The sequence below is a fragment of the Jaculus jaculus genome, chromosome 7 (genome assembly GCF_020740685.1).
Source record: "Jaculus jaculus isolate mJacJac1 chromosome 7, mJacJac1.mat.Y.cur, whole genome shotgun sequence".
In the NCBI taxonomy this organism is placed as follows: Eukaryota; Metazoa; Chordata; class Mammalia; order Rodentia; family Dipodidae; genus Jaculus; species Jaculus jaculus.
The window spans coordinates 59,439,885-59,465,558 of NC_059108.1; the positions used below are offsets into that span (position 1 = coordinate 59,439,885).

The 25,674-nt window shown below is 35.1% G+C and overlaps 1 protein-coding gene across 7 annotated transcripts in view; it reads left to right on the top strand.

The window, feature by feature from the left end:
- Epha7 (EPH receptor A7) overlaps nt 1-25,674 on the top strand; it is a 181,744-nt gene that overhangs the window by 136,895 nt on the left and 19,175 nt on the right. Inside the window, exons 6-12 of one of the 7 annotated variants that reach the window (XM_004663653.2) lie at nt 8,371-8,495; nt 10,655-10,838; nt 15,104-15,212; nt 18,187-18,242; nt 22,094-22,219; nt 23,410-23,595; nt 25,606-25,667. In XM_004663653.2, the coding sequence (XP_004663710.2) occupies nt 8,371-8,495; nt 10,655-10,838; nt 15,104-15,212; nt 18,187-18,242; nt 22,094-22,219; nt 23,410-23,595; nt 25,606-25,667 (848 nt within the window). Of the gene's footprint in view, nt 1-8,370; nt 8,496-10,654; nt 10,839-15,103; nt 15,213-18,186; nt 18,243-18,905; nt 20,051-20,113; nt 20,752-20,793; nt 21,103-22,093; nt 22,220-23,409; nt 23,596-25,605; nt 25,668-25,674 lie in introns of those variants that run through there. The other 6 variants (XM_004663654.2, XM_004663655.2, XM_045154086.1 and 3 more) reach the window with 6 other exon arrangements.

Consider the following 25,674-nt stretch of genomic DNA (forward strand, 5'->3'; position numbering starts at 1 on the left):
AGTAGACCATTCATAATCTCCATAGAGGATTCATATAGATAACAAGTGTGCAAACAGGTTTTCTTTCATCATAGTTTGTATGAGATAGGGAAGGCTCATCTCTCCTGATAAGTATGTGTTCAAATAAATACGTATCTGGACTATGCCACGATGGATGGAAGAACAGTGCAGACTTTTGTTATATGACAAAACCACTGCATGAAAGGAAATTTCAAATTTCTGAAGTATGCCACTAAATTATTGCCACTGTTGTAAAAAATGTACATATTTATATTTAGACTACTTCTGGAAGGATGTGGAAGAAGTTGCTAAAAGTGGCTGCCTTAGAAAAGGTATCTGTGTGACATGGGACAAAGTATGGAGGGTGTTCGCCTTTCACTCTTGTGCTGTTTAAGTTTCACAGTATGTATGTGCCTTTGCTATTTATACAAACATAACTTAAGAGCATCTCTAATCAACCTCTTCTGATATCAGCAGGTTCTAGGAGTATTGCCTATGCAGCAGATTTCTAAGAGGCTTTTCATTATTACATATCCCAGTGTTAGTGTTCTCCCTGTGACAGAACTTGACATACACAACTACAGTAGGATTTGTTTTGGCTCATATTTGCAGTGGCTTTACCCCATCGGAGCCGGCACTGGATGCTGGGCACAACTCACTGCAGAAAGAAGCAAAAAGAGAGAAAGCTACCAGGGCCAGGTATTACTGGGTATTACTTTATACCCAGAGCACTGTTTCCTCCAGGTTGACCTATCTTCTAGCATTTTAGAGTGGGGGAAGACACCTCATACTCAAATCATAGTCAACCTATGGCCTATTATTTGACATGTCATGAATCATTAGTAAATTAAATACATGAGTAATTAGCTACCCATCTACTGCTTATACCCAGGATAGGCCAGCACCTAGTATTAGCACAATGAAAGAGGACAAAGAGTGGGTATGACATTTGAAAAATAAATATATATATATTGAGTACAAATCTGCCCTTTCTCAGAGCATGTCATTATATCCCTGAGCCTCACCATCTTTACAATGGAGTAGTAACTTCTTATAGGGCTGTAGTATGAAAGAAAGAAAAATGAAAATTTATAAGGATTATATACAAGTGTGTGGTATATATACAAAGAATCTTAGACTATCTTAAGGATAGATAAACCTTAGCTCTTTTATTTTGTCATTATAGTTGCCATTTCTTGAACTTACTTGGAAACACATTCTATTCAGTATCTCACTTAATATACCTGGTGTTTCTCATTTGAAAAGAACATGATTGTAATTAGGATGTTAAACATGTAGATATGTAATAATGTATGCTGAAAAAAATTCCACCTACCACCAATCTTTCAGCTAATTATTATAGAATGAAATTCTGTTTGTAGACATCATTTTCAAATGAATTGCACATGATTGCTACAGATTCACTTGACCTTTATCCTCTTTATAAGCTAAAATTTTATACTTGCTATTTATAATATGCCTTTGACTCTTTTGCATACTTAGAAAATTAAAATTTAGCAAAATCATATGTTAACATTTTATACATATTTCTACATATCCATATGTCCAAATAGCTGTTACACAATCCGACACAGAGCATGGTTACTTAAGCTGGAGTGCTTTGTTATTGAAATAAAGTGTATACATTTTATTTGTTGCAAAACACTATAGAAGTAATACATTAAATACTAATCTACTATTAATGTACACCCTTTTTACTTAAAAGGCACTTAGAAGCTAACAAGATGGCTCATTGGGATTAATATACAAATGTGAATAGCTGAGTTCATATCCCCAACACTCACATAAATGCTGAGTGCATATAATGGCCCACTTGTAATTCCAATGTTTGGGAGGCAGAGGCAGAAGTTCCCTGGGGCCAGTTGGCTATTGAGACTGGCCAATTGGCTATCTCAGTTCTAGTTGAGAGAACTTATCTCTATCTCTCAACTAGTGGAGAGTCACTGAATATAACTGACATCAACTTCAAGCTCCTTCTGCCACAACCTCCCTCTCCCCCCACCCCCGCTTACACATACATGAAAATAAAAACCAAATTCCATATAAAGTTACTTTCCCATTGCTAAGACAAACACCCAACCAGAAGCAGCTTAAGGGAGGAAAGGGTTTGTTCAGGTTTACAGAATTAAGGGGAAGCACCATCATTGGTGGAAGAAGCAGGCTCACTTCCATGGATGCATAGAAGAGAGACATCATCAACAGCCAGGGAATGTGAACAGCCAGGGATTAAACTGCTATGAATACACTTTAGGCCGTACTACAAGATCCACCCTCAGTAACACCTCCTCCAGTAGGGCTTTTCCTGCTGGTGACTACAGTTGAAAGCTTAATCAAAACTCCCTGAAGCTATGAGAATGTCTGTTGACATTCAAAATACTGCAATACTGATATGGTATACACAATTGTTCCATAAAAGACAAGTGTATAATTATGGAACTTTAATAGCGTTCTAAAGAATATTTACACTTTTGTCATCAAATAATGGAAAGTTAACAAGTGTAAAAGATTTAGAAACTACAAATGTGTGATGAAATGTTTTCATGCTTGTTCACCCATCTTTCCTCAGTATATTGTTAGGAATAGTTGTATTCTGTCTTTCATTCTTTTCAGTACCACTGAAATATTTAAATGCAGTTATTGATGACTAATATAAGCTACTTTTTAATATCCAAAATAATCAAATTCATGATCTTCGTTAAAGTTCTGTCACACACAAAATGTGTTTCTTCCTAATGTATCGTAGATGTTGTCTTTTTAAATACTGCGTTTGAGGTCTTGATCAAGATCAAAATTACATGGTAGTTCAACCAAAGAAGTGAAAAATCATGTTATAAGAATAAACATTCTGTTTGATTCTTTTCTCATTGTTGTGATCAAATCCTTGATAAGAAGCAATTTAAGAAGGGATTATTTGGTTTGTTGTTTGAGAGAATACAGTCCCTCATGGTGGGAAAGTTTGAAGCTGCTGATCATATTGTACCTGCAGTCAGGAAGCCTAATATGATGAATGCTGTTGTTCAGCTTGTTTTCTCTTTTATACTCAGTCCAATACCCTAGATCATGGTATGGTATTACCCACAGAGTGGATCTTCCCACCTCAGTTTATTAATCTAAAAATATATATCAAAGACATAGCCAGAGATTTGGCTCCTACGTGATTTTGTATCCAATCAGGTTGGCAGTAGTAATTAACCATCACAAGTCCACCACTGGACAATTTGGCATATCCACATGCAAACTTTCCACTTTTAATCCACAACCTTCTACCCTTGTCCCCATATGCTGGTGGCCATCTCATAAAGTAAAATGATTTGGTCCAACTTCTGATGTCCCCATAATGTTAAACAATCCCAATAGTATCAAAACTGTGAAGTCTCTTCTAAGAGTCCAGTTTCTTAAATGACCAGCACTACAAAATTAATAAACAAGTTCATACTTCCAATATATGGTGGCACAGAACAAATACTCCATTTGAAAAGATAGGTGTGGGGCCATAACAAGGTAAGTTTATACAAAAACAAGACTAAACCAAAGTCCTGCAACTCCATGCCATTCACCTGATGAGTGCCTAATGATGGAATCATCTCCACAGGGCTTGAGTAGCCCCACCACTTCAGCTCTACTCCCCATAGGACACACATAACATCTCTCAGGGCAGCTCTACTTGGAGCTTTCATTGTAGAATGTTATATGATCCTACCATCACCACTCATCTGGGGTCTTCTTCACAACTTGGGTTTCACCTTCACAGCTTCACAGAATAGCCTTTTGGGGGCCTCATTGCAGGGATTTGGACCCTAATGTACATTGTCTGGTCTCAGTAGCTCTCTGAAATAGAGGAATAAGACTCCATGACCCCCTCAATCTTCTCATAACTGAAAACCCAGCACCATATGGAAAACACTGACAAATTCTGTTGCCTGTTTGGGATGGAGCTGGCCCCCTTGGTCCACAGTTAGATTCATCTCTGTGCCTTCCAGGCTGACACTGGGGAAGGAAGCATTTCCTTGTGTGATTTTTGAATAAGTAGTTTACTCTATGGCATTCTTATTTTGGTCTTTCACACATGAATTTGGATTTTCACAAGATTGAGCCTCTGCAGGGTAGGGCCTTGCTCTGGTGTCATTTTTTAGTTAGGCATCATTCAGTTTCTCAGGACTTGAAGAATGTAGCCAGATTCTTTCAAAGAATGTAGCATGAACACCTCTACCCAAGCTTACCATAACATACTCATTTCCTCTGAAGCCTTACAAGCTAGGGTTTTGCTGTCTGTATTTTTCATGGCATGATGTTCCCAAACACACACACATACACACAATCTCTCTCCCCCTCTCTCTCTCTTTCTCTCTCTCTCTCTCTCTCTCACACACACACACACACACACACACACACACACACACACACACGCGTGCGCGCGTGGCCCATTAAGCTCTGTTTATAGCATTCTTGGGCTTTTTGTAGTCGTTGGCAGTTTCTAGAGGCCCTGGCACACCCATTCTCTCTCCATACATGCATATATATATTTTTTTTTAATAAAAATTGCCCTCCCAAACTTAACAACTTAAAACAATATTCGTTTACTATCTCACAGTTCTGTGTGTCAAAAGTCTGTGCACATCATCACTCAGCTGACTGCTTTGCTGGTTAATCTCTGATCTGGGTTTCTTCCCTCTTTCCCTCTTTCCATTTTTGTTTTGGAGGCTGTGGATAAGGTCTGCCTGCAGACTCATTCAGTTCTTTTGTGCTTATGTGAGGAATGAGGTCTCGATTTCCTTGCTGTCAACCAGTGCCAGCTTTGATCATAAAGCCTGTCTCTATATCTTAGTGTTTTCCATGGTTCCCTCCAGCAGTGATGGACCAATTCCCTTTCAGAATTCAAATTCCTTTGTCCTTTCCAAGAGCGTGTCTCTTACCCTACCTGGAAAATCTTTTGATTTTAATTCTACAATTTTACTTTGATTTTCATTGTCCTGTTTGGGGGCTTACTACATCCTATACTGTTTTTAGATTACCTTTTCTTTTCAATTCTTTGCCTCATATAACAAAGTTTTTCCATGCATATATGCAGCTTAATATTTTAGCAAAAGCAACGTGAAATTATTATGAATATATTCTATGCTTTACATTAAATAAACCTTTTGATGCTGAATTTTAATTTGAAATTAAGACCACATTCTGAATCCTTGAAAGTTCAAACTGTGGAAAATACTAATTTGCTTTTTACATGAAATCTGCATACTGGGACCTGATCATTTTCATTTCTAAGCTTCATCCTAACAAAACCATATCACAAATTTGCTTTTCTGTCATTTGACATTTAATTTCTGGTTTCATCAACTTTTTTACCATGCTTTTGTTATTTAGCACTTTCAGCTCTAGAAATGATTTCTGAATTTTATAACATCATATTTTAGATCATTCCGTGTTTATTCCAAGTATGACTGACAGTGTAGATCACAGCATAGTTTGTTTATATGGTACTTACTTACATTTATGTTTATGTCCCTCCATAATCTTTGAGACTTTTTTAAATCCAAGATACGTTTACTTTTCCAGGTGAAATTATCGTATTAATATATATACATATAAATATAGATGAAAAATAATCATCCATAATTAATCATTTGTTGGAAGCACTAATAAATGTTCATGTTAGGCAGCTCACTGTATGTGTAATAATTATTGTTCTACATTTCCCAATTCATATAATTGCTTCTTTTATTAGTTTCACATCAATTCCAATTGTAATATATTGGCTTCATTTCAGTTATTATAAACATTGTAAGTTAATGCCATGTGAATGATTCTTATTACACATATAATTTAGTTGCATACATTTCATTTTTAGAAATAAGCCTCAGGTTATCATTAATTGAATGTTTTCACGTAAAAAGTGAATGAAATTGTGATCAGTAAAACAGATTAAAGCTCTAATATTTGCACACCATTTCCACTGCAATTTTACTTTAGCATACAATTTTATTTATCTAATCACCTTTCAGAATATGATAAGGTTGGAGGTGCTTTTGTTTATAGTTGCATACTTTTGGTTGCATGTTTTTTTTTATGCCTAAGATGCTGAAACTCAGAGAATATAAACTGACTTTTGAATATGAGAAACTGAGATCCAGAAATATGCTTTCTATGAGACCCACTATTCTCAGAGGCCATGTACAAGCAATTCTATCTTTGCCCTCTAAAAATGTGATTCAATACTATATCAGCTAGGCTTTAAAAATATAAGCAAATACCTAAATGTCAGAAGGATAGTTTCTTGCAGATATGGTTTCATGTGCTGAAGAGGGAAATTTTTATATATGGCACAAACCTACATGAATGCTGTGGTATGAATTTCAAAATGTTACATAATTAATGTATTTTTAGGTACTCTGTTCCTCCCACATCTTCATTTACCATAATTATATTGGTAAAAGTTCTTTTACATGAAATAATAAATGTAATTTTATTGTATAGCTTGCAGAAATTCGTTTTTATGCTCAAATCTTGCCCTATGTAGCAGAAAATAAGTAGCATATATTTGTACTTCAAATGTCCTTCATTACTCTCCAAATATGGAGATGTCATGCCTCCTTCATTATTGAAGGAGCAACCACACACAGTTCTTACAGGTACTGAAAATCACATTAAGCTGTGTATGCTATTTGAAAGAGACCTGAAGATTTGCATATACTGTCCACTCTACTTATTTCTTGCTAACCTATTTTTCAAGTGGCACAATAAGTTATAAGTCCTGGTCAGAGAGCAGCAGCCCTTTTGGGTAATTTGATGTGCTACCAATCATAGTGTTTTCATCTGGGTTCTTTTTAGATTTTCTGAGACTTGTGCAAATTATGTTAAGTAACATTTCACCGTCATAGGGATTTACACTTCCCAGGCTACAAGGTCCTCTTGAACACCCAAGCCTGTGAACTAGTTTCAGCCTATTCTGGGCAGAAAAGACAGGTCACTTCTGAGATAAACTCTTCACTGCAGAGACTCAATTTAAAAAGTTGTTACAGATAGATTTCTTACTAAAAATTTGCTTAATTGAAAATGTAACAGAAATGCATTTTATTCTGTAAACAGTTTGTTGGTATTACACCTACATCCCCTTCTAAGGAAAGTTGTTCTACTTAATGTGTCTACTTCTTTTTTTTACTAGTAATCTGGAAGTAAATGGGAGTTGAGAATCTTCCATGAACTTCCTCCAGAATCACTAAGCAAGGGGAAAGTAAAAAATGTGTTTTCCAGACATTAGTGCAAGAAAGTATTAAGAAGTAGAAGAAACAAAGTAAGCCAAAGGGATAAACATCAGACACTTGCTTAAACGGCTCTGGTCCCATATAATTGCTTTTCTGTCAGCAGGATTATTAACAATTTTGGACATCTGAAAATTAAATTAACAGCCTGAAAATATTTTACAGAATGAGATAGAGCATGATACATTAAACATAATGACCCTGCTGAAACTCAGCCAAACCAATGTGGCTACTCTGACAGATGAGACTAGTTAATCATCGTAGAGCAAATTAGATAGAGCAAATTAGTTTGCTCAATTCCACAGCCTTAGCTTCCAGGGGGGGAAAAAATATGCCACTAATTAGAAGGAAAGAACTCTGCATAGTACTGTCTGAACATAAAGGGAAAGCTTTGCATAGCTGCTTCTCCCAAGGTGCAGAGCCTAGGTTACTTATGTGGAAATTACACACATGAAAGTGTCATTCATGTGTGTGTTTGTGGTCATGCACATACTGCATTGGGGAAGCCCTCACATTTTACTTGTATCTTAAGTAAATGAGGTCTAAAACTTTTTCTTAAAGTCATTTGGTATTCTTTGAGAATACATCTACACAAACACATATACACATAGACAAATGAAACAAAATACTTTCTTAAAAGTATGATCTCTTGAACTGAAGATTAAAATAGCCATCTCATGTGCTTTTTCCTTGTGTTATGTTGATATTTTTTTTCCTCTGAAAAGAATATTGCTTTTATGTGTGAAATAAATATTTCAACTTAGTTTATGACTGGGGATTAATCTGAAATCATATTTTCTAGCCTTAATTAGTATTCAGTGGCTTAAGTGTGTTCCTCGGCCCCATAATTTCTATTCTCACAAACATGAACGATGTTATTTCTGTTTTTACTTTAAATTTCTATTAAGGTTTATGAACAGTAATAAGGTCCTGCTTAAATATTCATCAACTTTTGAATTGTGAGCTATGAGAAGGTGCTTTCTTTTACCTTAACGAAACTAGCACAGCCTCGGACTGATCAGTTATGACATTTACTTTGAGGCACCCAGTGAATTTTCTCATTGTTTATTGACACGTCCTGTCCAAACAGCCCCCTCTCAAGTGAGCGGAGTGATGAAGGAGAGAGTGCTGCAGCGGAGCGTTGAGCTTTCCTGGCAGGAGCCAGAGCATCCCAATGGTGTCATCACAGAATATGAAATAAAATATTACGAGAAGGTAAACCCAGAGCAGCTGAACTGTATGCCGGAGTCTCGTTGTCCCATGCTGTCCCACTGTCCTCTATGCTGATGCTGGTCATTATGCCAAAGCTTTGGAGCCACTTCAATATTTGTGGTTAATTTTTGCCATTTTAATAACCATCTCCCACCATCTCTGGCTCAATGTTATGATCAGGACTTGCATATGTTAAGTTTATATGAGGCATACATGAAAATGTCCTACTTTTGTAGTATGTTCATTTGCAGGGTCTTTCAGGTTTTGATGTCCTAGTAGTTAGGTGTGGAATTGCTCAGTACTACAGCAACGACCTGGCCCTCAACATCTTGAAGTACTCTCTGAGTATATTTATTCGGACCTTAATATTATATTTAATTCATGTGGTTTCATAAAGAGCAGGATCCACATAATTTTCATAATATGATAAATAACAATATATACTGCCCTCCAGAGCTAAGAATCAGATAAGAATATCTCATTCCTGTATTTTTTCCCTGAAATTTATGTCATATGTATTTTACTGATCATCTCTAACACTTCTCCCTGTTCAGAGTTTAAAACCAAGAACTGTGGGTTAACTCCACAATGCACGACCCCATATACATCAACAAGGAGGAGCCATTGGGAGGGGGTAGCTCATGGATGAGCCTAAACAATGGTACCAAACTGCCTGTATTTGCTGAAAAGAAAACTAATAAATTTAAAAAAAAATGAGAAAAAAACATGGAAACTTTAGTATCATGATAGTAATTGTAATAATAATGATATGGAGGTAGCTGACATATATTGTACATTTTATACTAACTAGAAAGGATTATAAGATAGAGAACTAATGCTTTGGCAAAACATTGGAAGTGAGTCGATTTGATTGAATAAATTGAAGAGTACTGTAATAGGTGCTGTTTTTCCCTTGAAGAAAAACATACTATTAAAAATGAGGTTAAATTTTAATGTCCTTATTTGCTTATTATTTATAGTATTTTTGTATATTAATTACAAGGAATTCATGACCTACGTTGCATTTGTATGCATCATATTTGTACCAGAGAGTAGATTTCTTTCTCCTTCAAATGTGTTTCAAAGGGACCATTGATTTTGTTGCTATTGCCCAGTGAGTCCTAATAGTTGTGATCTTTTCTGAAATTGTATCAGATTTTAAAGTCAATACAGCACAGTTTTTCAGTATAAAATGACAATAAAGTTTCTCATGATGCAAATCTAAAAATTTTTGCTCATCTATACATGAATTCAGTGTGATCAGAGTTAAACTTTTTGCTGTTTGTGTGTTTAATGTGAGGTGTATATGTGCATCCCCACTTTCATATACCACGTAGATAATGCCATCACACAGAGTACACATAAAAAATTATATTTGATAAATTTTTATGCTAGAATTATTTATGTCATTCTTAAGTATATTTCATATCCTATATATACATATGATATGTTTAGTGCTTTTGAAGTAAAAAGGATAGAAAAATGTAGCTTTATCATTTTAATGAACTCTTTGTATTTACAGCTTTAAAATTAAGAAGTAGAGTTCAATTTGAAATATTGTAAAACAATAAATCAAATATTTTACTTTGAAAATTGAAAATTATAATTAAAATATTCTGTTAGGTACTATTTTACAGAAATGATTCTTTTCTGTATTTTACATAAGTCATCTGTCACTGGGGTGGTTGGTTTTACCTAAATTTCCTTGTTTAATAGCTTTCTTAGTTTTAAGCATGTGGATGTTTTATAAAATATGATTTGGTGAAAAAATTAAAATAACTACATTACAATGTGAAGACCTAAACAAAACCATAGATTTTACAAATGTGTCTGCATTCTGATCATTTGGGCAGTAGATTGGACTACCTTATATCCGAGGAGTTCTTGCTGTTATGCCCTATATGCCAAGCACAAGCTCAGGACTTTGAAATTATTTTAGTAGAAATATTTCTCCTTAACGTTTATACAACAAAGGAATGTGCTTGACATCTACATGAAATTACCTGAAAAACAAATATATGTATTTATGTATATATCATTTGTCATGGACAGTGTAGCCTCTTAAAGAAACCGATGCCTCCAACCAAGTAAATGACCAGAATCACCTGCCAGCTGACCTGCTTGCACTCACCACTAAGGCCCTCTTGTTAATATTGTTATAGGATCAAAGGGAAAGGACCTACTCAACACTAAAAACCAAGTCCACCTCAGCCTCCATCACCAATTTGAAACCAGGAACAGTGTATGTCTTCCAGATTCGGGCTTTCACTGCTGCAGGCTATGGGAATTATAGTCCCAGGCTTGATGTGGCTACTCTGGAGGAAGCTACAGGTAAAATGTTTGAAGGTAATTACCATATTTGGTTTGGATTATTACCCTTGCTCCCTACCACTTCATGTATTCTTTCAGGGTTGATGGTGCTTTTGCATCCAAATAACTTTATATAAGTAAAATCTACTTGTGTCCTTAATTGCGGTCTTGCATGATAATTTTCAAATATTCTGTTTTTAAGTAGTGTTAAAACTTTGTGATATCTGTTAGCCATCTAATGTATGCTAGTAATATTGGGGTTTTTTTAATTTAATTTATTAGTTTTCTTTTCAGTAAATACAGGCAGTTTGTTAGACACAGACCTAAGACTCTTTCACTCTGTTCTGACATGGCTGGTCCTGGAGACCTCACAAGAAACTAACTGACGATGTCCATTAAATAACTCCTTCACTGAAAACCCCTAATAAAGAAAAAAATATTCACTGTGGCAGGCAAGAGTAAGAGTCGTGGGCCTGGCTTACATTAAGTTGCTCAAACTTCAGCAATGATTTCAAAAATTGGAGTTCAGGAAGAAGATACCAAAACAACTTATATTTCTTTTGTTCATTTGTGTTATACGTATTTCCAATAACTAAAGAACATAAAATATCTATAAAGTATAAAAGAGATGATTAAATGAAAAGTGCAGTTCCCACCACTCTGTCTCCGTATTCAGAGCTCTAGTTCAGATCCCCGTGTGTCTAACTAACCAGTATGCTACAGAGAGCTGAGCCTCACTCCATGTGTCTTTATGTCTGGGAGCTTCCATTCCTCCCATCCTATTGCTCAGAGTGGCTGTTTCTTCCTGTCCTTGCCTTTCTAGTGATGCCATCTATAAAATGTTAATCTAAAAACACACTGATTTTCTTTGTTCACTTGGAAAAGAGCTTTTAAAGCAATGCAGTTTTGTTCACAGTTATTTAGACTCTAAAGAAAAATACACATATTTTTTAAAATAAAGTATAAACTGATAGATAACTTTTCTACTAACTAGGGCTTGTTACCTATACATAGCTTTATTTCAAAATAATATTAGATTTTTAAACAAATAGCAAAATAATGACTGTTGTAATGATTTTGAAGTGTAGATAATTTGGAATGGTACATGTAGAGTTTCAGTTGAAAAAGTTGTCGCAGTTTAGCGTGATGAACCAAGCACCATTGTTTTCCATTGTTATCACGTTTTTTGAAATGTGCTAGACTACAATAGCCCTCAAAATACTACTCAAGCAACTTAATTAAATATTTCAGTACTTAAGTATTAGAGTAGTTTAGTTTGAAAATGTACTGCGATAGCTTTTAACTCGGAATAATCTGTTGTTTATGATTTTAATATAATAATATATTTAAGTATGTTTTCCATGTATTTAGTTTTAACAACTTTCAAAAATATTTGTACCCTTCCTTGATTTTTAAAGTGATAATATTGAGATATAGACTCTTTTTTGAATATGAAGATTCATACTTATCTTCATTATTTAAAAATGAAGTTAAGCTAGGGAATGGTGACACAAACCTTTAGTTCCAGCACTCGGGAGGCAGAGGTAGGAAGTTCACTGTGAGTTCAAGGCCACCCTGAGACTACATAATGAATTCTAGGTAAGCATGGGCTATAGTAAAACCCTACCTTGAAAACCAAAAATAAATAAATTTAAAAAAATAAATAAAAGTGAAGTTAAGACTCCAAAATTAAGATGACATAGTGGGACCCAACTCATCTACAAAAGTAATGTTAGATGGCTCTGTATTATAAGCAACCTGCTTTATCAGAAGGACCACTTTTACTGGAAAGTAAATTTGGTGAAAGAATAATCTTCTTAAAATTGATTTTACTTATTTTTTGCCAGTACCTATACTAGCACATAAAACCACTGGACACAAATACTGCCTAAGTCATGTGCACGTGGAATGGATTATCAGGATCTGCCAAGGCCAGCAGACAGGTTGTTGAGATCTCATCTCTATAATGCCATGTTTGGATTTGCTCCTTCTCTGTACCCCAAGTACTGGGATAGATGACAAGCTCACAGGATCTTCTTAGGATTAAATAATTTGTTATATTTAAAATACCAATACCAAGCATAGTGCCAGCTTGTAAAGTCCTAATGTCAGTTCTTACTTTCCACAGCCATTCTATTTTTTAATATTAGTTAGTTTTATATTCAGCAAATACAGTCAGTTGGTACCATTATTAGGCTCATCCGTGACCTACCCTCTCCCCTTGGCCCCTCCTTGTGGAGGTATATGAGTCATGCATTGTGGAGTGAGCCCACAGTTATTCATAGTAAAATGTTCCTGGAAACAAAAAGTTTACAAAATACTAAGGAACTCCTAAAATATTTTGTGTATATATGCTGTATCTATTGACATTTGCCACATCAAGTATTAAAACATAACACAGCAACATCATCTTGAGCCATCAGTGTGATCAGGATTTATCAGTTCACAAAGCTTCTGAAAAAGAACACTGCATGTAGAGATTAGGAAAATAATTTTGGCATTGGCAATTATTAGGATGCTTTTCAGTAGCCCTAGCAATTCATATGCTACCTTTGCAATCTACTGGTTGACTACAAGGAGCTCTTTTAAATATTGTCTACACCGTTGCAAGAAATAGCACCTCAGTTAAAAGCTTACTAAATATGAAATAGGTTCATAAATCCCGGCAGTAAAATTAAACTTTGGTAGAAGGCTAAATCCAGTATTACCACCTTGCCGAGTAACAATATCACTCTGTGCTTAGAGAAACATAGGGAAATTTTTCCCTGGAAAGAATCACTTAGTCACTGTTTGAAAAGCAAGTTGAACAGACTGTTCCACTGCACATATATTCTAAAACCCCCTTAATCAACTTACTGCATTTTCAGTTTTTAAATGCTAATATTATGATTCCTTCTAAAATTTACTACCCATATAACAGATGAAAATAATAACCATAAATACCAACAATTGAAAGATTCAAGTCTTATCCTAACTATATTTAAATATGTGTACATTAATATTCACCAAGTCTAGTTCACTGTTGAGCCATATTCCATTTTCTCATTGGGGCTGTTTTTGAAGCTAAGAGAAAAACAGTCTGTGACAGAGAATTGAACCCATGGGATTCACTGAATGGAAAGAATTTGTATACTTATGTGTATAATAGTTTCCTTCCTTATGAACAAATATATTCCATTCTTTTTCTCCTCAATGTATGCTAAAAAGAGATGGAAACAAAAAAAAAAGCAATGAAACAATCAAACAAGAATATTTAAAATCATGTTTTCTCTGTGCGTGCCTGTCAGATAATAGTGTGTGCTAAGTAAGCTATAGTTTAGAAATTAAAACAAAAATTGTTTACTTCTGTTTTTAAACCCTTGTTTAGTTCTCTTAGAGGGCAAGTCAGCAGGTGGCAAAATAATCTATTATAATAATACCTCTGTTTGAAAATTGACAGGCCAGAAATTTTATAGTTTTTCAATATAGGAGCTATTACATTAGCATAGGTTACAAAACTAAGTAATAAGTGTGAAAAGGAGATATACCATGTGGCTACAGTAAAGTCCAACCAGGGGGAGAGGAGTGTACTTCCACCTGCAGCAAGATACCTCTGCTGACATATGATTTTCTACTCTAGAGACACAGTCCCTTGTCATGAACAAGAAGGAGTAATATTTTCCACTAAGCCTTACAAATGAAAAATGATATGACAGTTGTTGACTGCTGCAGAATAAAGCAATTTATACTTTTTAATTTTATGTATTATATAATAATTGCAATGGGGTTATGTTTTAGATGCATAGTTTTATTCATTGTTTAATGATTTTTATCAATGTCTGCTATCACTAAAAATAATTTATGGAAAAATTTGACAAGTATTTATTACAGTATTAGCAAAAGTTAACTACTTAGGAAAGATGAAAGTAATAAGTTCATGTTATGTGAAACATCTGTTACCATAGGCTACCTTAAACAAAATTGAAACTTATGCTTGTCCCCAAAGAGACTCTTCTTAGAACAACCCAGCTGAATTTTAATTAATGAGCTTAGAAATATCACTTAGTATTACACAGGAAATGTTTATAATCCTATAATGATAAGACTGTTTTAAGTACTTGAAGAAAGTTTGCTTTTTCATAAATACACCTTTCCTCCTATCTAACTTTGCTACTTCTATTAAATGAAAACATTAATTCAAAATTTATATTGTCATAAAATGAATTTATTTAAAATCTGAACTGAATTATTAAAAATGGATAGCCCTTATTTAACTTTCATGTTCTTTCAATAGTTCTGAGCCTGTTTCCTCTTGCTTATAGCTACAGCGGTTTCCAGTGAACAGAACCCTGTGATTATCATCGCTGTGGTGGCCGTGGCAGGGACCATCATTCTGGTGTTCATGGTTTTCGGCTTCATCATTGGAAGAAGGTAGAACACAGAGTTCTAACACCTAACATACAGAGTGCAGGATATCCAGACCATGACAGCCTATTATCACTCACCTAATGCATCAGTAATTTCTTAACTTCTTTTCTTTCTTTTTTTGGTTTAAATTTTATTTTTATTTTATAGGGCACTTTTATACAGGAACATACTGTAATTTGGTCATATCCCCCATTCCACTCAGGACCCACATCTTTCATCTATACACTTTTGGTTTTTCGAGGTAGGGTCTCTCTCTGGTCCAGGCTGACTATGGAGTCTCAGGGTGGCCTCGAACTCTCGGCGATCCTCCTACCTCTGCCTCCCGAGTGCTGGGATTAAAGGCATGTGCCACCACGCCCAGCTTTTCATCTATATTTTTGTCTCTTCCCTTTTGTCTTCTTCCATCCTCTGTGTCAAATATTTATAATGAGTCCAGAACAGTGTAGGTCTTGTGGGATATTGGTGATCACTGTGGGGTCATGAATGCACCAGTCAGCTTATGTCAGAAGTAAAGTGCCCCACATTGCACCTTACCACCATTCTGCCTTCTCTTCTACATCTCTGAGTCTTGGAGGGCATGTTAGAAATCTCCTTTAATGTTGAGCTTTAACCATCTTTGTTCTTTTTGTTACTTTGTTTGATAAAATGTCTCTTTATAATAATTGATTTCTTAAATATTCTTCCTTTATATGTTTTCCCATTGGGTAAAACTTATATGTGTTTGCTGTAAAGTTATTTTAACAGCTAGAAACTAGGCCTAATTATATAAATTTTCTTTGTGCCTATAAAAGAAACTTTAAAATTAGGTTATTTCTTAATTTCTAACATATTCAATTTTGAAACTTCTATTTCTCAAGTATTATTTCTTCTTTCAGTGCTTTACAGCTTTTTTATTTTTTTTATTGACAGCTTCCATATTTATTGTTTTTGTTTTTTTGGTTTTTTGAGGTAGTGTCTCACTCTAGCCCAGGCTGACCTGGAATTCACTATGTAGTCTCAGGGTGGCCTCGAACTCACGGTGATCCTCCTACCTCTGCCTCCCAAGTGCTGGGATTAAAGGCATGCACCACCACGCCCGGCGACGGCTTCCATATTTATAGACAATAAACCATGGAAATTCCCTGGCCCCCTTATCTTCCCTGTCCCAACTCTACTTTCCATCATAACTACTCCTCCTCTCAATCAGTCTCTTATTTATTTTTATTTTTTAAATTGTTTAAACATATATTTTCTTTTCTTTCTCTTTTTTTGCATCCTTGTTTGTAATCGTTTGATGACTTTTCAGGCTTCTCTGTGTCTACCGCTATCTCCATAGAGTAGGTTCTCTGGGTGAACAGTGAGAGCAGCACTCATATTTAACCAACCACATCCTTTGCAATGTTTCCTGTGCCTTAGCAGGTGTGATAGAGATGACTTGCCAGTGCTAGGCACTTGGCCTTTCTCCTCTTGTCACTTTGAGTATTCTTGGGTCTCCTCAGTACTTACCACATCTGTGAAAAGCAGGTTCTCTAACCAAGAGCGAGATCAGTAGTAATCAATGGTGATAAACATGTGCATTTAAAAGGGTATTTGGTGGGTATAACCTCTCCATTTAGCCAAAGAACAGTAGAAGTTTCCCTCTCAGGTCTATGACCTTACAAGCCATAGGCTTTTGACCTGGTTTTCAGTAGCAGGCATGAATTCCCTTCCATTGAGCAGGCCTCATGTCCCATCTGAGAGCAGTTCATTACCCCCAAAGCTAATGTGCTGCAATTGTACCTGTTTGTACATCTTGCCTTATTTATTGATTTTTTTCAGCTTGTAGGATCCACTACTTTTTCATGCTATTGAGGACTTTTATCCTCCAACAGCTCACATAGTGCTTCTCAGCACTATGATACTAGCTGGCCAGGAACTGGCTTCCATTGCAGTTCCAGTATGATCTCTCAACATCCTACAACTGCATCCTATGGTGACTACAGCAGTAGGGTCTTACCATTTAGTTCTGGTAGATAATCAAATGCTTTTACAATTACCTATATTGATTTGAGGGCCTCATGGGCCTCCCTGATCTCACTGTGTGGGAACCAGTGACCCACCTCCTCTGGCAGTGAGATTTACCTGCAACAATCTGGTTTTACAATAAAGCTTTCTACACCACAGAATGATACTTCTGCCACACAGAGAGACTCTCTTTTTAAGAAGGTTATATCTTTAACTAGCTAATGAAGTAGATTTCTGTAACACTTACTCATGCCATCTTTAGTTCTGTGTATCTCTCCCCTCCACCTTCACTGTCCTCCCTTAAACTTTTCTATCCCCTGTGTTCAGTCTTTCCACTTGCCTGTCTACTATTTCCTCCCCCAGTCTCTCTTTGCTTCTCTTCTTCAAGACTCGGTCTAGCTTCTGCACTTGTATTAATGATTCTAATTATAACTTACAAATCTAACTCCCAATTAGGATCCACATATGTGAAAGAACATTCAACATGTGTCTTTTTGAGCCTGGATTGCCTCATTTAGTTAGTAATATATTTTCAATAGTAAGGGCAAACTTTCTTGTCTGACGTAAAACATCAATGGCAAATATAGTATTTCTCTCTCAAATTCACAATACAGGATGAATTTGTTCATTACCTTCATTTGAAAGTAGGAGACTAATATAATTTCTACTGACTGAATTTTTATGGGCTACTTCTTTCAGTTATATTCTCACAATAATTTTTGTAGAAGACACCTAAGAAAAGATTTACATTATTTTTTAAAGCTCTTGGAGACTATATAAAGTCTGTGAATCCAAAATTATACATGTATATATTCAGTCACTGATGTATCTAAACTCACAAAATGTTTGCTACTGTGTCATCTAGCATAAGATTCCATTTCTTGTGTTCTTATTTCCGGTCATATGAATGGATATAGATAACCTAGAGGATATTAATTCATGTAAAACATGAAGTGTGGTCACAGAGTAACTTTGCCACAAATTTCCTTTGTAGGCACTGTGGTTATAGCAAAGCCGACCAAGAAGGGGATGAAGAACTTTACTTTCATTGTAAGTGTTTGGCTTTTCTACTTCTATGATATACCCCAGTTAAAAACAGACCTCACGATTGTTATTGGTGTAAATGAATCCCTAGTGCATCATGTTTGAAATTAAATGACAAGCAAAAAATGTTGCTTAGGAATCCAAAGAAACTAGCCAACTGAATGGAAAGTTATCATGAGGAATTAGAAAATTTCCACAACCACTGTACAGATGAAATACAAACCTAACAGGCAAATGATTTCAATTCATTAATTAATGATACTCTTAACTAAGTGTATCATTCCTATTTGTAATATTTGAAAATATTAAAAGCCAGTTATGTTTATTTTTCTTATAACTTTAATGTTATGGCATTTTTAATGCATAGATTAATTTCCTTTAAATAATATAATGATTATATCATTTAAAATGTAATTGATCAGATTCTTATAATATCTAAGAAGTATTTTTGTGCACTCATTCTAAAAATTATAAGAATATCTTAAACATCAAGCAAGAATTTCTAGCCATTTATGAATATCCTTGTAATTAAAAAAAATGTTTAAGCAAAAATGTGTGTTTTAAATACACAAATTCGAATACTGCTTCTATCATTACTAGTTTTTTAATGTGTTTGTATTTGCTGAAGCAAGTTACTTTGACTTCTGAAAGAGAGGTGGTTTTCCACAGAATACTTCCACACTGAATGTGAATGGAGCGCTGTAGAATTCTAACCATAGGAGACATGTGGAAAACCATAGTAAGCTGGAGGAAAGGAGAAGAGACTATCATGAGGCTTAAGTTTCAAGACCGTCACTTTCTTAGAAGCTGCAAGGTCCTAACCATGTTCTGTACCTAAATCACATATTCATTTTCTGAATGTAGTTATGTAAAAGCTTTCAGTTCAAGCCTTCAATTATATAAGCCTCAGAAGCCTAGAGGCTATACCTGACTAATGCCTCTGTGCAAATCTGCTTCCCTGCTAGGGATGGTGTTTTTCATCCCACCATGGAAGTTCCTTTAACTAATCTTCCAGTGAACTCACTGGAAAGCGTCAGAAAGAGAGCACTGGTCACTGTAGGTAGTGTACAGCTGGAAGTCAGGAAATATGGAGGTTTGAGGGATTTTGTTCTCTTGCACTGGAACAGATAATATTTTTAAAACTTCAAAAGACATTGAGCAAAGGGCTGATACTTGAATGACTATCCTTTTTTTCTTTAATTTTTAGTGAAAAGTGTATAAATAAGAGTGACATGAGCCCATAGTTCCAGAACCCTTGGTCACCCCACATGTGAATAGTGGAATGACGCAGTCACTTAGTGTCAGTGCCGGTAGTCTTGCACACTTCTTTAGCTGAGTAGATCTGAGATATTCCTAAGTCATCAAATATGCTTCGGTCCATATGTTTTAACGTATAGGGTAATGCTGACATTACATTGAATCGTAGATTATGGAAATGTGATGATAGTTATATGTTGAATTCTTATCATTCAGTTGTAATTTTTTGAGACCATCCCTTTTTTCAGATTTTATATCCAGATTTTAATCATAAAAAATATATAACTGCATATGTGACTCGATAACTTATACAAGATGACTTTGGTGACTATCAACAGCTTTTCATCTCTGGAAAAATACATAGGGTGTTTTTAAAATATTTCACATTCATGAGAAATTTAACTAAGGTATTTAAATACAAAGAAGTTCCCACTCTTAAATTGGTATAAACAGCAGACCAGAATTTTCAGAAATCATGTCAATACCTTATTTCTAAATATCTCCTTTTAAGTGAATAATGAAAAATACAGTGTGTATCATATCCTATCCAGTTAAATCTTATATTTTTGACTGAGGCTTTTTATCATTAAATGAGAAACATGTATTTTTTTTCTTTACAGCTTTATGAAAAATGCCTAAATTACAACACTATGGCCACTAGCTATTTACAAGTGTGGTGTCCTTTTTAGTTTCTTACTGTGTCTGGACAATTTTCTTAAGTGCTAAGATAACAGATTGAATTTTTATAGAAACTTGAAAGCAGCCACTTAACTAACTTTTAGGGCACTGAATGTAATGTAATGTTATTTATAGCAGGTGCCCTTGCCTCTCGAGGGCACAAGTCCTACATTTATAGATATGAACACAATGGAGGAGTTTAGTGAAACAATTCCAATTTACATTTTGTTTCCTCCTACCATTTCTTCTAACAATGTCTTGGTTTCTAAGCTGGGCAATATTTCATGTTTTTTTATGCCAAAAAAGCTCTGGCCTGTCAAAATGTTTTATGACAGCTTGAATAACGAACCATCAGAAACCCATTTCAGATGCAGAAGCCTTTTCAACCTAGCTTCTAGATTGAAAACAAGGAGAGAGAGAGAGAAAGAGCGAGAGCGAGAGGGAGAGAGAATAAGAAGAAGATGGCTCTTTCTCCAACTGACTAACAATCTAGGAGGTTAACCTATTGTTTTCTTCCCTTCTCTCTTTTTCTCCTCCCTTCTCCCTGTACTCCTTCTTTTCTCTCTTTTCTCATGCTATCCCCTCTCTCTTTTCTTCTTGTGTTTTTTTTTTTCATGTTCAGCTTTAGTAACAAATGAGCATCTGTCAGTTTTATAAACTGCAACAATAATTGTTTATGACAATCAATTTTGGATAAACAATCAACTACAGCAGAATAAATCAAGATTTTTAAATTCAGTTTTCTTTATACATTCTGATTTTTGTTTGTTATATGTTTATTTTTAAATAATTTTAAATTACTGTGATTACATAAGCACAGTTAGGCTGCAGTGTAATAATATATAAAAACATACTGTTTTCCAAGTGGTAAGATTTAATATGAAAAGATTGTTTGGTGGCTTTGTTAAAAACAATAAAGATTTTTTAAGGATATAGTGTAATTTTCTTCATTGCTAATATAACCAAATATATGCCTACCTATCTTATCTTTGTCTTTAACCAAATGAATAGATTGGAATACATCATTGTAATTGAATTTGATATAAACTTGACTTAGCATTTTCTGTTTCCTGCATGCATCTGGGTGCATTTGAAGACTTTAACTTTTAAAATGGTACTATGTTGTTTGAATTCTGACTACCTTTTCTGAGGCATAATGGCTACCTCTATTTATCAATTAAGATCTTACAAAGCCTTACAATGAAAGTTCACATGAACCATTCCTCTTTCTAATTGCTGTCATACTTGATTAACAGAACCAGGAATATTGTAAATTTTCTAATTTACTCTGCATTTTGTATATCTGACCCCTATTGCCCGCCAACGTGAAGATAAAATGTCTTTGGACAATTTCTTGGATTTTGTGATAGCAGTCCCTCCCATCTTTGTATTAATTTTATGTATTTGTCTATGGTGGCTGGTCTTTCAAAATAAATCAAAAGAAGAAGTAAGATGTCTAAATGTTTTTAATATTGCTGTGAGCATAGTAGTTTACCTGTAAATGAAATGTCTTCTTTTCCCAGTGTATTAAATTGATGGATTGACTGACTGATAGATTAACAAATGTGTTTCTAAATACATTCCAACCTTCAGCATGGCTTGAACGAGGCCATGATAGCATTGAGTTTAATTAGACTTCTGGTCTGTTAGGCATGTCAGAAATTTGAGTGAATGCTTTTTGTTCATTTACTGGAAATTCAATTCAGTTAGTATCCTATGAGACGGATCCCAGGTTACCTGTAGAAGTTTGCAGATAATATCCATACGCCAGCAGACTGAAGTAGTCTGTTAACACTGCTGTGATCAGGTGATGCGGAAGCAAGTTCCCTGTTCCAAGGAGCACTCTGCATAGTGAATTCCTGGGATGACTGCACAATAAGTGCTTTGGTTCATCACAGTCATGCTTTCTTACATCGTTACAGTTAAATTTCCAGGCACCAAAACCTACATTGACCCTGAAACCTATGAGGACCCAAATAGAGCTGTCCATCAATTCGCCAAGGAGCTAGATGCCTCCTGTATTAAAATTGAGCGTGTGATTGGTGCAGGTAAGACTGATGTAGCTTCCTTTTCAGCTGTTTCTTTTAGCAAGGATCAAAATTCATACATCATAATGGCAGCCAAATAATTATACTTCAGGTATAGAAGTTTTACATTTACCTGAACTGTGAGAAGCAATGAGGCTGTACTTGTTAATGAATCTAAACAATTGAAAAGGAACCATGTAGTGCAGAGAATCTGTATATTTGATTTTCAGATGGATTTTGAATGTGTTCTTCATGTAGCTTTTCCTTTTTTTAATTTTTTTTGTTTATTTTTATTTATTTATTTGAGAATGACAGACAGGGAGAGAAAGAGGCAGAGAGAGAGAGAGAGAGAGAGAGAGAATGGGTGCGACAGGGCCTCCAGCTACTGCCAATGAACTCCAAACGTGTGCGCCCATTTGTGCATCTGGCTGATGTGGGCGCTGGGGAATTGAGCCTCTAAACAGGGTCCTTAGGCTTCACAGGCAAGCGCTTAACCGCCAAGCCATCTCTCCAGCTTGTAGCTTTTTCTTGTTATACAAGAATGACTTGGCTTTTTTTAAAAAGTGAGATTTTTTTCAGTCTACCTGACTTAGAATATATATTTCTACTTAGTTAACTTAGCATCTTCATAAAAAAATATTTTTAATTTGTTTCTTTTACTTTTAGATACTAGTCATTGTAACATGTAAAATTCATATAGAAAACTGTGTGAAGTACTTAAATAACACATTATTGTGTATGCACTTTGGTAACCATTATACATTTTAATGTTGAAGTTCTTTAAAAATAGCAGATAATGATGAGAAATTCCAGACTTTTATAATCTTTAATAGATATTTGTTCCTCAGACATTAAATGGTGAAAATTTGGTAATTTGTCCTACATTATACAATATATTTCAGATCTAATTACTGACTCTGGAAGAATTTATTCAACTGAGTAATAAGAACCTATGTTATGAGCAGATTAGGGAAGCTTAATTTCCAGAATGAGCTAAAATATATCTTCAGTTTTAACCTTATTATGCCACTTGTTTCTTATACTATTTCTTTACATCTGGTAAGTAAATTGTCCACCTGTGGAAATGCATTTATTCTACTTATAGAGAACATTATATTAACTTAAATGATTTTAAATATTTTAATTCATTGTCTTTGAGAATCAAAATTATTTCAGAAATTAAAATGTGCTGCTTTGCTCTGTTACTTCAGGAGAATTTGGAGAAGTTTGCAGTGGTCGTTTGAAACTTCCAGGGAAAAGAGATATTGCAGTAGCCATAAAAACTCTTAAAGTTGGTTACACAGAGAAACAAAGGAGAGACTTCTTATGTGAAGCAAGCATCATGGGGCAGTTTGACCATCCAAACGTTGTGCATTTGGAAGGAGTTGTTACCAGAGGTAGATACCAGTGATACCTTTCACTTAACAGCCTGTGTCAGAATTTAGTATTATTGAATATAATTAGAATCAAATTGTGAATATAATGTATATTCTATATGATTATATTGGTGTGTGACTAATAAAAACAATTATTTTATGCTATTTCAGAATATGATCAAGAAAAATAAATGCAGAATTAAATTTGAGGAATAAATTTGATGAACATAATGATTGAAATAATATTTTCATTGATCCAAAAGCCAAAGATGTGGCATAGTTTTTTACCTACTTTTATAAATTTCATATGCAGTACCACTTTTCTTTGATTTGTTTACAAACAGGAATCAGGCAGATACATTGGATTTTATTTATTTATTTATTTTTAAAAATAAGGTGGAACAATGGTTATTTCAAGTAAAAATAAAAAGTAGGGAAATACATACTGCTTATGAAAGAAGGGGATTCAGAGCTGGAGACCCCAAATTACCTTTTTATGATCTATGTTTTAACTTTATATATCATGACTATGTTTTACAAAGACATTTAATTTTTTTGATTTTGAATTTTTTAAAAAATTATTTATTTTAGAGAGAGAGATAAAAGAGGCAGATAGAGAAAGAGAGAGAGAGAATAGGTGCTCCAGTGCCTTCAGCCACTGTAAACAATCTCCAGATTCATGTGCCACCTTGTACATCTGGCTTATGTAGGTCCTGGGGAATTGAACCTAGGTCCTTTGACTTCATAGTCAAATGCCTTAACTGCTAAGCCATTTGTCTAGACCAGCATATTTATTTTTTTAATTGACTGTATATACACACACATGTTACAAATGTCTGTGGTTTATATGTGTGTTTATGGGTGAGAGTGGAAGCCAGAGAACAATCTCAAGGTGTTTGACTTCTACTTCTGCCATCTTATTGAGACAGAGTCTCCCTTAATAGTTTCTGCTGCCTATTGCTATAGACATTTTGGGATTACAGATGGATGTTCCAATTTGCATGTGGCTACAAGTGGTTGCTACAGAATTGAACTAAAGCTTCAGGTTTGCAAAGAAATGTTTTTAATCACAGAGCCATCTCCCCAGTCCTTTATCATTTTTTCCATCTTGGCACTGTCATTAGGAACACATGTGGCAGTTTAAGGGTGGCAGAAGCCAAAAGTAAAAGCAAAGGAATGCAATGTCCTTGAGCTGGTCCTTACAGTAAGGAGTTTCCTCCCTAGATCTGTTTGTACTGGAACTCAAATTTAGTCCCTCTCTAGAAAGAGTCCCTCCCTAAAAGAGAAAATTGCCCCTTCAGGAAGGCTGCACCCGAGCTGAAGAGATAGCTTAGTGGTTTTGGCGCTTGTTCACAAAGCCAAAGAACCCAGAATCAGTTCACCAGTACCCACCTAAAACCAGAGGCACAAGGTAGCACATGCATCTGGAGTTCATTTGCAGTGGCTAGGGGCCCTAGCCCTCTGATCCTCTCCCCCACCCCTTCTGTCTCTGTCACACACACATAAATAAATATTTAAAATAAATATTTAAAAAAGAAGGCTGCACCTTACTGAAAGGTTGACATTCCTGAGAAGATTGCTGCTTCTTAAAAGTGGTGAAGCCACTGAGCGAGTTATCTAAGTCCCCGGTCTTACTCAGGCTTCCCTATATCTGGGAATGGTCTTTCTTCCTTCCTCTTAAGTTGTATCCATACTCTAATTTACCTTCTGATCTGTGTACTTCAACTCTTTGAATTCAAAAGACAAGAATAAGTGAGAGCTTTGCTTTATCATTGAATTATCTAGGAATCTAGCTCTTGATTTACTGCCCACACTGACCAAAAAGACTCTTGCTGTCAGAAGACACCCCATAATTCCTGAATCTTACAGGCCCGTTAGCTAGGAACCCATAGTCTTGTATCACACTCGTATCTTACCCACTCCAATTCTCAAAAAACTACCATGTACTCTGTTAGTGATGACAGAAAGAAAAATAACCCTTAAGTTGAAGTTTTTTTTCTTGTGAAACATTTTTTATTATTATTATTTTAGGAAAACCAGTCATGATCATAATAGAATTCATGGAAAATGGAGCCCTAGATGCATTTCTCAGGGTAAGTA